Source organism: Callorhinchus milii, unplaced genomic scaffold, assembly GCF_018977255.1.
Source record: "Callorhinchus milii isolate IMCB2004 unplaced genomic scaffold, IMCB_Cmil_1.0 Scaffold1, whole genome shotgun sequence".
Taxonomy (NCBI): domain Eukaryota; kingdom Metazoa; phylum Chordata; class Chondrichthyes; order Chimaeriformes; family Callorhinchidae; genus Callorhinchus; species Callorhinchus milii.
Genome location: NW_024704742.1, coordinates 95,465,131 through 95,480,827, shown reverse-complemented (window position 1 = coordinate 95,480,827; position 15,697 = coordinate 95,465,131). Strand labels below are relative to the sequence as shown.

The following is a 15,697-nucleotide window of genomic DNA, read 5'->3' as shown; positions in this document are numbered from 1 at the left end:
TGTTTCATATCTACTTTTTCCCAATCTTCACAGCTTAACCTTCTTTCTTCACTCAGTGACCTGACTGTGAAAGTTCTCCACGTGTCCTTAGCAGTCACTGGCAATGTTTCATCGCAACTTAAGCTTGGGCCTCTGTAAAGGGTTGAAAGATCTAGTTTGGGAACAACAGACCAATCCTTCCGTGATTCAAAGTTAAATGCACAATAAGTATTGCTATGTGATGGATCCCAGTCAGTAGCATCTTGAAGATTTAGTGATAGATCAGGAGGATCAGCAGCTTTTGAATGTTCCGCCGAAGGCTTATTGTAATTACCTAGAAAGCAATCTCCCGCAGTGGCTTCCCATGCATAAAAAGGTAATTTATTATTACCAACAGCTGATGTGCTGTGTTGTGCAACATTATTTAGTTGAAGTGGGCTTGCTGATAGATCAGACGAAGTGTAACAATACTTGACGGAAGATTTTCTAGGTTTTGCTGGTCCTGTCGATAAGACAGACTCTTCATAATTCTCATTACACAACTGATTACTGTTCACAAAAGGCTGCACAATCATTTGCTTTCTTTCCATACCTCCTTTGGTGTCTTCTTCATCTGAATTATCTTCGAGTGGTACCCAAAAATATTCATTATTATTCTCTGTGCCTGCACCACCAGTGACAGAATGACAGTCGTCATCTGCTGGGTACTCGGACAGAGTTGCATGGACGTGAATCTCCGCTGTGCCTTCAGTTTTACAGTCCTTATTTGGAATACTACCTCCATATATATTATCTTGCTTAGGAATTGTTCTTTCCAACTTTTCAGTCTCACCTGCCCCAGAAAACCACTGGCGCCTATTTAAACCTCCACTATGTGTCAGTGCATGTTGTTCCACCTCGTCGATCGAACCTGCAGTTAAGCAGTCAGTTTGAAGAAATGTATGGCTTGATCTCGAAATCTCGGATGAACAGTAGTTATTAGACAAACTGGAAATATCAGCAGAATAATGAGAAGCATCCACTCGGCTGCTGAAAAGATCAGCGGTGGTCCTTCCATCAATATCCCAAGACCGATAAAGTGAAGCTCTTGATTGCTCTCCATCACAGCACTCACGTCTCAGTGCTGGCACTTCCTCATTAGACTGAGACCGACAAGCTCTTTGAGACATTTTGCTGCTCTTTGCTTCATCCCTACATTCATCGGACTTCCTAAGAATATTCTGAGCCCAGTTGAGAATGTGTGTAAGCTTTTGGTTCTCTGAAACCATGGGATCCTCAAGTAGGTTATAATCTGGCTCAGGAAAGCAAGCATTTCTAAGGTGACTCTTTGCCGTTGCTGATGATGGCTCTGAACTGGTAGAATGGGACTTCTCTGTATCACCAACTACAATTTGTTCAACTGATTCATTAGAATTAAGTATTTCCTGAACAGAGAGGCCTTCTTTCTCATATTTTGCCAATTTATCTTTTAGAGGATCTCCCACTCTATTATCGGGAATTCCTGGATTGCTACCGATCTGGAGCCTGGGAGGAAGGGATGCAGAGATACAGCTACGTTGGCAATGCTCTTTTTCAGGAACAAAGTAGGCCAACCGCTTTATTCGAAGAGTCTTCAGCTCACTAGTGCGTGGAGTGTCAGTTTCTAAAACGGTCTCAGCATTTATGCGCTTCAAGGTCCTTGCAGTTAAAGGCTCCACCTGAAAAATATCAGAGATGAACCTTAAATATGATACAGTGCCTTATCACATCTGATATTGATATATCTCCAAGTGCTTCACATGATTTATTGGTGACTATTTGTAACTGGATGTAGCAGCCAATTTGCAATCAGCAAGAATACACAAACAGCCATGTTTCTGATCACAAATTTCTGATCACAGAACCTGATCAATTTTATTTGGTGAATTGTTGGCCAGGACCTCTGTTGAATGTTTCACCTGAAGGAAAATGACCACAATGTAGTGCTGCCCCAGGCTCAGCCTAGACTGTGACTTCAAAGTCCTGATGTGGGACATAAAACCACAACCTCCTGACACAGAGACAAGAATGCTACCAACTGAGCCAGGCTTACATCTTTTATCCCAGTGCTAACAAATAGGGAAGGAAGCTGTTTCAATTTAAAGTACTTCTTTCAAGAAGGCCGTTAAAACCGTAAGTAAAACGTATCTCCTACCTGAGAGAAGATAGTTCGCTTGTCAAAAAGCAGCATTGGAAAGATCTAGCAGATCTATCCTGAGCTGTTCATTACTAGAATTGGCTTTATTCATAGACCAGAACAATGAACCCAGCCCACAAACACAAGCATATAATTTTCAGCAATTTCTCAACATGACAACCCTGCTTCTGAGAATCTACAGTAAACTAAGCATATGCCCACATCACCATTAGCATAAATTGAAGGAAAAGACATCTACATTTAATAAGTAGTAGATGGCTCTAATTAAACAAAAAAGAAATTAGTGTTGAAGAGATTAGTGTTGACATATTATTCATGTTGATGTGATATTTGTATCATATTGAAGCTCATGAGGGATGGAGAGATTTCATAGCACGAGGTTAGGAATAAATTCAATGGGCTATACCACTTCCTTCAGAATTAAATTAATATTAGATTATGCTCACTGTGACAATCAGAACGTAGAATCTCCTAATAAAAATGTTTAGGAACATTGGAATCTAAAGGTTGTCTACTTCATAGTCTACCTGTTCAATCCCAAAATTAAGTGTTGTTTCAAAGAGAACTGCAGTTGCTGTTTTCTTACCATTTCTCCACCCCCACCCCACCCCCGGAAAATTGTTTTTTTCTCAAACAAGGTTCTGATTTCTGATTACACCTCAAGTCGAAAAACACACCCGTTTGAAGATAGACTTGCAGGATAAACAGAACACTTATCTCGCACAGAATACTGATCCACATGAATTGTTAGATAAACACCATACTTAACATTTCAAACAATGGGAGTTGTACACAAAAAACAGCAACAGGGAAAGTAAGTCCTATTGTCTCTACCAAATGACCTTCTAGTAATTCAAACACAATTATTTGCAGTAATCATTTTTCGTTAGAGCAAAAAAATCGGGGGAGGTGGAAATACACAAACATATCTTACCACCTGTTTAGGATTTAACGGCATCTTGCACAACAGATTTTGCCCTCTTCCTTAGTTCGCAAATTCAGCAACTGAAACAAAGATCAACAGTTAATTGTAAAATATCTCCTCCCCCTCCCACACACAGAGATGAACACCAAAATGCAGTTTTTACCAACTGATTACACTAAATATAGTCGCGAAATACACACCTAATCATTTTAGGTTCTAAAAAAAACACAGGAATCCAAAAGGTTACAGGCAATATTACCACAGCAACGGTGGCAGTGTGAGAGGCGAGACCCATGAGCATCTGCCATCACTTCTTAAGGATCCTTCATAATTTCACGCTTTAAGATGTCCTGTTGTGAGGAGTGCTGTGAAGAGCTGCAGTTCTAACACTAATTACTGTACACGAGCAGCTCAAAACACCAAGACATTTTGATCTAAATGTATGCCACACTGGGCCTCAGGGTCCCATTGGTATAAAAGAGGCAACAGGAAGCTCCGCATGATACAGAATATTCTAAACAAGACATAACTACCGAGCAGGGCAGCTGCTCTGTGAGGGGCAGTGTTTCAACTATATTCTGCAATACCAGTTATACAGTACCGCTATCAATGGTAACGTGCTAAAAAAATGCCTTTGGAGCATCCGAAGCCCATCAACTCACACGGTTTCCCACAAGGAGGGTAAGAGGTTGCCACTGAAGTCAGTTTAAGTGCTCCGAGACGCCATCCGGCATGAAGGCCACTATATAAATGCAAGTTGTTGTTTCACCTTGTCAACAACAACAAACTGCAATTATAAAGCATCTTTCATGTCAGGAGAAGTAAGAAACCATCAGAAACAGAGATGTGCACCCTCTTCATGCATATCCCCCATTTCCACTGTTGCAGGCAGCGTGAAATTATATTATACAATCCATAGTCCAGCCGCAGGGTAACTTTAATGCAGAGCCACTTCCTGCGATATAAAAGCACCAAGAATCAACAACAACAAGAACTTGTACTTATAAAGCTCCCTCCTCACAGGGTAGCATCTCAAAGCACTTAACAGTGACGGAGCCTGACTCCAAGCCGGGGGGAAGTGGCTGTAAGCACGGTCAAAGAGGAAAGTTTTCAGGCGGGACTTGAAAGAGGGGAGAGAGTGGGCAAGGTGGAGGGATTGAGGGACAGTGTTCCAGAGTTTTGGGGCTGAAAGCACGACCTCCGATGGTGGGGCGGAGGGTGCAAGGGACGAGCAGGAGACCGGTGCCAGTCCAGCTGAGGCGCCGGGTGGTGGATTGGGGAGTGAGGCGATCGTAAAGGTAGGGAGGTGCCGGAAAGTGAAGGGATTTGAACACAAAATCCACTGTTCATGGCGGTGAATCAGGAAAATCACCACCATGAACAGTGAAAACAGTGTAGTCTGTTCAATATAGTAGTCTTACCCTGTGGATAAATGCTGAGCTGACCAGCTCTTTGTAGAAACAATAATAAATTGGTCATTTTCAATCCATGACTGTTTGTGGGACATTGCTCTGCGCAATTGGCTGCCGCGTTCGCCCACAAATATACAGTCAATTCACTTTACAGTATATTCTGTGAAGCGCTTTGGGACGTCCTCCTGACGTGAAAAGCGCTATATCAAATGCAAGGATTATTATTATTATTATTATTATAGGTAAACAGTGCAGCTCTGATTAAAAAACAACAAAAGCAGTCATGTCAACTGACCTGCAGCCATCCTGACAAAAATAGAAATGTTTCTATGTTTCCATCACCAGCCAACACAAAATAATACAACAGGTCACCTTTACATTTACTATAAAGCCCAAGATTACCAAACGTTTCAAAACACTTCAGAGGTCAACCCTGTCATGTATGGTGATTGCCTTTGAGGGCAAATATGACCATAAACTTATCACTAGAAGGCATTAAGTGAACAACAGTAACAATTTACACTTACTTAGCACCTTTCATGCCATAGCACCTGTGTTTCACACAAGCCAATTTATCTGGAGGTTGGTTGGTGAGGGCAGCTCTTTTGAGATAGTGTCATGGATCCTCAATGTCCACCTAAAGATCAGACAGACAGGACCTCAGTTTAACATTACATTGGATGGGCAGCAGTCCCAGTGCTGAGTTAGTGTGTCAACCCAGACACAACTGGCCCCCAGAGAGAGAGAGTATCACCAACAGAGCCAGGCTGACAATTCTCACCAGACAGCAATAACACTCCAGTACACAACACTTACACATGCAACTCCTGGAGAAGCAAATAACCAAAGGAAATGAAGAAGGCATCAGACTCGGCCTCCACGGCACCGATCCACCCTTTCAAATGCCACATCCCTTAGCAACAGCTGTGCGTCAGTGGAGACGGAAGAAGCTGCATTAAAATGTAGAGAAAGTTTGCACAAGAAAGCCTTGCTTTGCATTAGTGCAGCAGCAGGACAGCGGGGAAAACCAACTGAGATCTTTTTCTTTTAAGTTCAATGTGGTCTTCTATCACCAATTGTGTTGCAGCAGCTTACCGTCAGCATCTGCCTGGTCTCCCAGGGTGAGCGGCTCTCCCCAGGGTGAGTGCCTTGCTTGCTCCTCGGCCTCTGTGCCTCTCCCCAGCCTGTGCCTGTAGCTCTGTATCTAAGCGCTGCCATGGACACAGCTCCGCCCTCGGAGACAGTAACAAGCCGCCGCCTCCTGTAACTCGCCTGTTACCTGTTTGGGTTGAACAGAGCCTCAGGTCGTGGTCTCAGCGACTGTGGCGTTCAGTCTGACATGATTCACTTTCAGCCCAGACCAGTGCAGCCCCACCACACACTGGCCCGTGGCCAATGCTGGAGAAACAGGGAGCTCAGACAGGGGGAAGCACTTGCACGTTTTTTTTTAATTTTGCCTTTTATTCAGGTTGTCACCCCTCCAATATACAATCATAAATCATAGAATTACACAGCGCAGAAGGAGGCCATTCAGCCCATGATGGCTCTTTGAAAAGAGCTACCCAATTCACCCCCACTCCCCCGCTCTCTCACCAAATTGATTTCAAACAGTTCCAAAACGCTAAACGGTCTCACCTTTATCACTGAAAACACCACTCGTAATAATAATAATACTAGCAATGGCAACATTGGGCAAATAATAATAATAATAATCCTTGCATTTGATATAGCGCTTTTCACGTCGGGAGGACGTCCCAAAGCGCTTCACAGAACACACTGTAAAGTGAATTGACTGTATATTTGTGGGCGAACGCAGCAGCCAATTGCGCACAGCAATGTCCCACAAACAGTCGTAGATTGAAAATGACCAATTTATTATTGTTTTTAGTTTTTGGAGGGATTATTATTTGGCGTGTGGAGTAAAGAAACTTGCCCAAGGTTTCGCCCTCTGCCTGGAATTGAACTCAGGTCCCTCGCTTGCAAAGCGAGTGCTCTAATCACTGAGCTACAGGACTCCACGAGTGTTTTAGTCCTGAGTCCCATCCCTGGGGTGTTATTGATGGGTATAGTTTAAGAGTTTCATGCTTGTTCAGACTATCACCTGTTATTGTTGGATTCACTCAGTACCAAAGCCTGATGAGAGCTTTCAGACTATCAGCTGTCTGAAACTACCTGGAAAATGGGGGTTGGGGCGGGAAGAGTCGCATACCAGGAGGAGTGGATAGGGACTGCAGTATAACAGCAACAACAACAAATTGCATTTACAGAAGTGCCTTTCACTTCAGGAGGACGTCCCAAGGCGCTGGATATAATACAATACAAAATGATCTTTGTAAAGCGCTTTTCAGGTCAGAAGGATGTCCCAAGGCACTGGACAGTCAGGGTCAAAGAGGAGGGTTTGAGACGTGCCTTGAAGGAGGCAAGGAAGGGGGCAAGGTGAAGGGAATGTGGGATGGAGTTCCAAAGGGTGGGGGTAGAGAGGCTGAAAGCCCGACCACCAATGGTGGGGTGAGCCAGATGGAGGACGCAGAGCAGGTCGCAGCCTGCTGAGCGGAGAGAGTAGATAGGTTGATATGGGATCAGCAGGTCACAGATCAGAAGGAGCTAGCCATGGAGTGCCTTGCAGGTGAGGACGAGGATTTTTGAAGAGTTTGCACCTGAGCTGGGGATTGGAGTCAAAAAGGTTGGAGGGTAGGGGAGCAATGACCGAAGGTACTGTCAAAGAGGAAACTCTTGAGACGAGCCTTGAAAGAAGCATGGCGGGGGTGAGGCAGAGCAGCTCCGGGATGGAGTTACAGAGGGCGGGGAAGTAAGGCTGAAGGCCCGACTGCCGATGGTGGGGCGAGTAAGGCGGGGGATATGGATCAGGGCAGTGCCCAGCGAGCGGAGGGAACGAACAGGTTGGTAACGTTTTAATAGGTCACAGAGGTAAGGAATCATAGAATTATATGGCATAGAAGGAGGCCATTCGGCCCATCCTGTCTGTGTCGGCTCATTTAAAAGAGCTATCCAAATCAATCTCCCTCCCCTGCTCTCCCCATAACCCTGCAAACTTATCCCCCCCAAATAATTATTATAATTATAATTAGGGAGGAGCAAGACCGTGAAGGGCAATTTAGAATTAATGTAAGGCACTGAAAGAAGTCAACATGTCCCGCTCTCTGTTGATACACCTATATTTTACTCTAGGAAAAGTAATAATAATTCTTGCATTTGATATATATGATATATATTATCATGCCTTCGAGGCGTCTCAATGCGCTTCACAAAATATACTGTAAAGTGAATTGACTGAATATTTTGTTAGCGAAAGTAGGCTATTTAGTTGACATAACCTCTGCTGAACCTCCTCCTCCCACAGCCACTCACTTTGATTGAAAAAAAGGCATCAATTGTGAATTGTTTTCAATCAAAAAGCATTGTATCAGTGGCGGAAAACCAATGAGCAGCCCTTTGTATTTTTGAAAAGAATGCATGAGGAGCACAACCTTCCTTCACTTCACAATGAACAGTGATGACATGAATCCCATCTGTATTACTGTAATGAGATAACCCTTACTGCATAAATAAATATAATGTATTTTTTGTTATTTGGTTTCTTTTGTCTAATCTATATTTGTGTGGTTCAGTGTTTGCCCTCTTGCCTCTGAGTCAAAAGGCTTTGGGTTCAAGGTCCACATAATCCAAGCTGACACTCCAATGGAGTAGTGGAGATCTGTTGGATTGTCGGAGGTTGCCATCCTTCAGATGAAATGTTAAACCAAGATTCCATCTGCCTGTTCAGGTGGATGTGAAAGATCGCACGGCACTATTTGAAAAGAGAAGGGAGATTTGCCCCAATGTCCTTTTTAGTCACTAATTAGTCACTCACTCCACGGCTGTTTGTTAAACATTACTGCTTGCATACTGTCTGCTGCATTTTGCCCACAAGATACACAGTCAAACCACTTTACAATATATCCCGTGACTTTGGGATGTCATCCTTGCTCTACACGAAATGCAAGGATTATTATTATTATGTTTTATTTTTCCTCAATCTCCTTTTCCTCCCACTCTTTACAGAGTGTGGGATGAGTACATTTGTTTCCTCTCGATCTGCAGCAAAATAATTCGAATTGAATTTGAGGACATTATCCGTGGTGCAAGTGAAAGTGCCCTATTCAAATCTAAGCATAAAATTGTATTGTTGGTCATGTTTTAAAACAAAATGAGTGAAAATCAGCAAGTCGAGTCTGAGTTTTTTTTTTACTTAGTTTACTTACTTTTTTACTTACTTTAATGTTTTTGCATCTCACAATCTCCTTCCTCTCGCGATTCGTTATTTTACTCAGTTTAAAATGTATATGGTGAAGTGGCTCTTTATTCTGCACTGTTACAGTGGGATTAGATGTAAATGTACTGTTTGAGAATGTTAACCCGATTAGAGGAATACATCAGGGACGACTCACAAATGTTGTTTACACCAAGTCTTAGTATTGCATGCTGCAGTGTACTGATAAGATGATTTAAGACTTAGTACATGGAAATGTTACCTCAGGACTTGTGAACGATTGCTTGGAGCCAAGTTACCTGCAAAACTTCTCTGAATTGTATTTGTCTTTTGGCCTTTTTAAGAATCAGTTGAAGGAAAATTGCTGCTTTCCTGGCTTGTTCTCACTTTTTTTTGTATTAAACTTGCTTTGTGCAAATATACATTCTTTGCTGTTTAAAACTTGTGTGAAACCTCAGTATTTTTGCATCCAAATATTACAATGATTTTTTAAATTTCCCTTGCTAAGTGTTATATTTTGGATACAAATAAAGGCACCTAGGGCATAGATAGCCTATTTTCACAAATTCACAACATCCGCCAGGCAACCTCATCCACCTGCCTCATCACCCACCACCATGCCCTCTCTGTCCCTCTCACCCTCCCCATCATCTGCTCCTACCAGCACCCCCATCCTACATTCCTTCCTCCCCATCTCTCCCTCCTCCCTCTCACCCACCATCACCTCCATGAAACCCACCACCTGCAGCTTCGACCCCCTCCCTACCAACTTGCTGGTCACCCAGCTCCCCCTCCTCTGCCCACTACTGGCTAACTTCATCAACCAGTCCCTCTCCTCCGGATCAGTCCCTGTCCCCCTCAAAACTGCTGTCATCACCCCCCTCCTCAAAACATTTTTCCCTAGATCCCTCAAACCCCAGCCACTACTGCCCCATTTTTAACCTTCCCTTCCTCGCAAAAGTCCTAGAACGCATTGTTCCAAATCAACTTCGCGCACACCTTTCCTCCCACTCCCTCCTCGAACCCCTCCGGTCCGGTTTCTGCCCTGCCCACAGTACAGAGACTGCACAAACAACATCCTCTCTATCTGTGACCAGGGCTACCTCTGCCTCCTTATCCTCCTGGACCTCTCCGCGGTGTTCAACACAGTCGGTCACGCCATCTTCCTCCAACGCCATTCCTCCGTCATCCACCTCAGTAGGACCGCACTCGCCTGGTTCGAGTCCTACCTCACAATCCGCCAGCAGTACATCTGCACAAACGGCCTTTCCTCCCACTCTCACCCGATTACCTGCGGGGTACCCCAAGGATCCATCCTTGGCCCCCTCCTCTTTCTGATCTATATGCTCCCTCTTGGGGATGTCATCCGCAGACATGGGGTACATTTCCACATGTATGCGGACGACACCGAACTCTATTTTTCCACCTCTCTTTGCGACCCCCAGTCCCCTGATGTTCTGTCAGTCTGCCTATCAGACCTCAGGGGCTGGATGAGCACAAATTTCCTTCAGCTGAACGTTGACAAGACGGAAGCCATACTCTTTGACTCTCGTCAACATCTAAAATCTCACGGCTTTCACCTCCTCCACCTACTCGACCTCCCCCTAAAACTCTCCGAATCTGTACACAACCTAGGCGTCAGGTTTGACTCCCAATTATCCTTCCTCCCCTACATCCGATCCCTCACCAGCACCGCCTTCTTCTACCTCTGACGCATCGCCCGTCTTCGCCAATACCTCTCTCCGAAAGCCGCTGAAACCCTGTCCATGCCTTTGTCACCTCTCGGCTGGAATATTCTAACGCCCTCCTCGCCAGCCTCCCCTCCCCTACCATCCATTAAATCCAGATCATTCAAAACTCTGCCGCCCACATTCTCACCCGCACCAAACTCTGCTCCCCGATCACCCCAGTCCTTGCCAGACTGCACTGGCTGCCTATCCCAGAGAGGATCGACTTCAAGATCCTCACCCGTGTATTCAAATCCCTCCACTCTTCTGCACCCCCCTACCTCTCTGACCTCCTCGCTCCCCAAAACAGTAACCGTTGCCTTCGTTCCTCTGGGTCTGGCCTCCTCCTCGTCCCCCGAGTCCTCTGCTCCACCCTCGGCAGCTGTGCCTTCAGCCACTATGCCCCGAGGCTATGGAACTCCCTTCCTCACTCCCATCGCCTCGTCCCCTCTCTTCCTATTTTCAGGTCCCTGCTGAAGACCTTTCTTTTCGACCGTGCCTTTGGTCACCTTCCTCCCCATCCCACTGACTTGGTCCAGGGATCCGTTACTGTGAAGCACTCTGAGATGCCGTCCGGTGTGGAGGGCGTTATATAAATCCAAGTTGTTGTTCATTTTTGCTGCTCTTGGCATGAATAGTTCTTTCCTCCAATTCTCTTGGGGGTGCAACTCTGGGAAGATTACATTTCAGGTCCCTATTTGACAAAGGGTAGGCATTGTCATAAAAAAACCTCTAATGTGGTGGGACAAGCTCAGTGGGCAGAATAGCCTCCTCCTGCTCCTGTGTTCCTATCTTCCTCGGACAACTGCTTTAAAATAATGTGCACTGGCACTGACTTTTACTACCACCTCGGCATGATTCTGTATTCAGTAGAGGGGAAGCAGAGCTCTGCCTGTCTCCTTATAGTCATGCCACCCACTTACCAGTGAAAAAATCTTCACTGACAAACATCACAAAGATAACGAGTGATATTAGCTTGGCTCTGTTGGTACTAGTCTCGCTTCTGAATCAAAAGGTTGCGAGTGAAAAGCTGCATTGTCCTCCATTGTGCAGTGCTTTGAGATGTCCTTCCAACATGAAAGGTGCTATATAAATGTAAATTGTATTGTATAGTCTTAAGGTGACATTTATGTACTGACGCACTGCAGTTTGGAAGAGATGTTAAACTAAAATTGGTCAGCTTGTTCAGGTGGGCATTAAAGATCCTCTGACAATATTCAAAATGAGAAGGTTATTTCGCACAGTAACTTTGTCGACAATGCTGGAGATTGCCTCGTGGGTGTTTGTGGAACCTTGCTGGCACAAATACTCACTGTGTGGGTGCCTATAAAATCAATCAATGAAGTAATTACTTCTAAAATATTTTTTCAGTGACACGTCTTTCATTATAAACCTGTAATAAGTGACTTCACGATAGTTACAGCTGATATGAAGCAGTGTGAGATGACCTCATTGAAGTGGCTTCGTACTGGTTGCTAAGACACAGATCTTACACTTGGAACAACAATCTCAATCCAGCGATCTCTCACTGGTATGAAACAGGGTTACTATGGGAGTACAGAGATATAATTAGTCCAGACTCAAACCTACCAGAGAAATGGGATTATAGCTGTTTATTTTATAATAATCATTGCATTTGGTCAGGAAGTCTTCTCAAACGCTTCATAGGATAAAATTATTTTCAAGATTTTCAAGATAATAACCAGGCAAGAGAGTTCTTTCCAGTCACACCTTTATTGTCAATACTGTTGGAGCTGTACTACTATATAAAACAATCCAGGCATCATTTTTAACACATAAATATGAAATGCTGATCTTTCCGAAGTTTGTAAGACTAAAGTTACAGTTGTTTAGCCTGTCTGGTTTTTATGAGGTTCATCTTTCCCAGAGGCCAAACAACAAAACATTTAGTGATTAACTATTTCTACTTTACACAATAAATATACATTCAAACCACAGCAAGAACACCACAATGTCTACATAATCAATGGATGCAACCTTTGCGATCCCGTGTCAGCTCTTACCAATTTCACTGAAAGAATCCCTTTATATGTATTTTTAATACATAGTCCACTAACATCCATTAATAGTGTCTGAGCCAGTGAATGAATAGGAAATTACAAGTATGACAATTTTTTTTAAGGGGACACAGTTCTGGGCAGATGCAATAATGTAATGCAAAAATAAGACAGATTTTTGGTTTGTTTTTCAATTTCATTGTCGAGAAGTCACATGAAGGTGTTTCGGAGACCAGAACATGCTGGAATTAAAATATTCTGTGTTCTTTTTTCTGTAGCTCAAAAATAGACTGTTTTCTGCTCATTTGCAATTAAACGTCAGGTAACTGCAGCACAAATCAAGTAAGTTTTGGAGCTGTTTTGGTATGTTGACCAGGATTGCTTTTACAAAACCATGGCTTGTTCCCCACCCTCCAGTTCCGCACCATTTCATTTTTTGGAATATTTAATTCTAATAAGCTTTCTATCAAACAGTTTGCAATATATTGCAGCAATCTGTTACCAGTCACTGTCCAACTTATGGTCCACTTAAGTGCCACATAATCATAACAATTATGAATTCCACGGCATGGAAGTACCTGTACACATGTTGGAGCTGAACTGTTTTAATTGCGTTCTGATGCCTGCCAGCCCCTCTACCCAATGACAGAATGACATAAACCATACACTTTTGAAATAAACAGAATCCAACCTATTGCTTAGTTTTATTGCTGCAGTGATTGTTTAAAATTAATTTCCGTCAATTGAATGTAATATTTATTTTTTGTTGGTGCTTATAAAAAGGAACACAGTTAGGATGCTTTCACTAGGGTATTCTGAGGTTTTAATATTTAAGCAGATGTCTGGTTACATTCATCACACAATCCAATGACTTCAGAGGTATTATTCAAACTTTGTTACTGCTGGATTAAACAATTAAACTTGCCATACATGTTACCATCTTTTCACAGGTTCCTTTGCCCATCACCAACATACACTCAAAATCCATTTGCAATACAATTCCTAATTTACAGTCTCATTGAGTCTGCAGAGTCCTTGTTGATAAGAACATTTGGTACATCTAATGACATCTATTGTAAAGGTCAACTCTATGAAGTGTGTCCAGACAGGAGGCTGTGTTTGTGAAATGATGCTGAAATACGTAATGTCTGGAAATTCGCAATTGCACAAACAAAATGCAAGGGAGTAATAACACAAGACGAGCATTGAAGAAGTGAATTAATGCATCACGGAATTTAGACCATTTAAACTGAATGCAGTACATGCTGTGGTGTTTACCATAATTGTATTTACATCAGGAAAAGGACTCCTGGTATTAATGGAATGGCAAAAGCAAATCCTCTGGAAAAAATATATTTTTGGAATTTTTATGGAAAAATGGAATAAAACAATGATAAGGATTTTCTGATCAGGGAAAGTGCTGCATGTCTCACAATCATAACGCTCACAAGATGCTTTTTTATCATATGCCTGAGAAGTGGGGGGAGCTCTTCCATTCAAACTGTCACTGGTTTTTTTCCAGTGACTATTCAAGAGCCAAATAAATGAATTAAAAACTATCCCAAAAGGATATTGGTGTGCAAAAGCATGTTATTTAACTATCAAAATAAGAGTTCTTTAACACCAATGTTCATACTGTAGTCGGCAATCTATCAAAGAGTTCTCATGCAGAAAGAGGGGAGAAAGAATGAAAGAAAAGGGAATGGAAATATAATTTATTATAAGTATTGTTTTCACCATAGAATATGGTGTTATTTCCTCTCTTACAATTGGAAAGAAAGGAAATACACCTGAAGTCTTAGAGAAAATAGAGATAAGGAATAAAAATAATAATACAAATGGTTGAATATTTGTGAAACAATTGGACCAGATGCAGTCATTGAAAAAGCCTTAAAGAAACTAGGGTAGAATAGGAGAAAGGTATATATTTTTTTAAAATATCACAGCCTATTAAGATGAATGGAAAGCAGCAAATTTTTCAGGTTTTTTAAAAATGTCAGATTGTGATCTTTAGAATTGCAGGCTTGAAATACTGATAGGAAAAACACTGGATAAAGAAAGAACATTTCAGAGAAATCTACAGAGATTTAGCAGCCGGGCAGATGATTCACGAATGACATTTAATATTGAGAAATATAAAGGTGTTGTTTGTGGCAACTAGGGTTGCAAAGTGAAAGAGATGAAAGTTATCATACATCATATATGATACCAAATCTTATTTAGTGATATACAATATCAAATAATATCATATATCATGAAATAAGGTTGATCACATTTAGTATTAGTATAAGGGTAAATTTCCAAAGACAAACAAGGAATATAGACAGAACCACAGAAATGTACACTACAGAATGCATAATGTACATTCAGCGCATCATTTCATGTCAGTATATTCTTCTCAAAGAGGCCATCCATCCTAAACCCAATTTTCTGCTCTTTTTCCATTCCCATTGATACCTTTCTTCTACATGTACTTGTCCAATTCTTTCTTAAATGCCCTATGTTATACGTTACCAAGCATCAATGAAGCACCATTATGGCCACTACATAAAAGTACCATTGTGCCGTGTTACAGAGCACCATAAAGACAGCACAAAGGCATCAGAGAGGGACAAAAAGATGACTGAGATTAGATTATGAAATTACACATAAATAGTCACAAAGTAAAATCTGTTTTTAATTCAGACCTGGAGATTATGGTCATCAGTATGAAAGTTTTTTTGAAATAATGATGTGAGATAAATTGAATGTAGAAAGCGGTTTCATAGCAAAGCAAGAATAGAAGAGCCAGCAGACAGGCTTGTTAAACAGAGAAAGTCAACAGCTAAAAGTAAAAAAATGAATAATTTCCCAATGTGTACAGCCATGGATATATGGAACAAACGGTCATGTACGGAGCAGTGAATTACATTACTGACTCATTCAGTATTGAAGCATTCTGAAGGGAATTGAATCAATTTCTCCTTCAGCAAAAATCAGGGGAATATGTGCTATGAAAATAATTAAAAAGGTCAGATTGAGCCTGAACTGTAGAGTAAATTGATTGAGCCATTTGCTTTCATGCCATTTTCAGAATATATTACTCAGTGAAAACTGGTACAAAACCTAATAATTGATTACAAAATAATTAACAACATGTTCACAAGCCTGATATAGCAATGGAGACAATTCCTTATAGAACACAAATCCC

General features: G+C 42.1%; 1 protein-coding gene across 1 annotated transcript in view; it reads right to left on the bottom strand.

The window, feature by feature from the left end:
- The window catches only part of LOC103187373, a 68,564-nt gene extending 62,802 nt beyond the window's left edge, over window positions 1-5,762 (bottom strand). The window contains exons 1-4 of the mRNA XM_042346876.1: window positions 5,588-5,762; window positions 5,020-5,129; window positions 3,090-3,160; window positions 371-1,676 (exon numbers count right to left, since the gene is read on the bottom strand). Of these exons, the coding sequence (XP_042202810.1) occupies window positions 371-1,676; window positions 3,090-3,113 (1,330 nt within the window). The 5' untranslated portion in view covers window positions 3,114-3,160; window positions 5,020-5,129; window positions 5,588-5,762. The remainder of the gene's footprint in view (window positions 1-370; window positions 1,677-3,089; window positions 3,161-5,019; window positions 5,130-5,587) is intronic.
- Window positions 5,763-15,697: the final 9,935 nt, after the last annotated feature.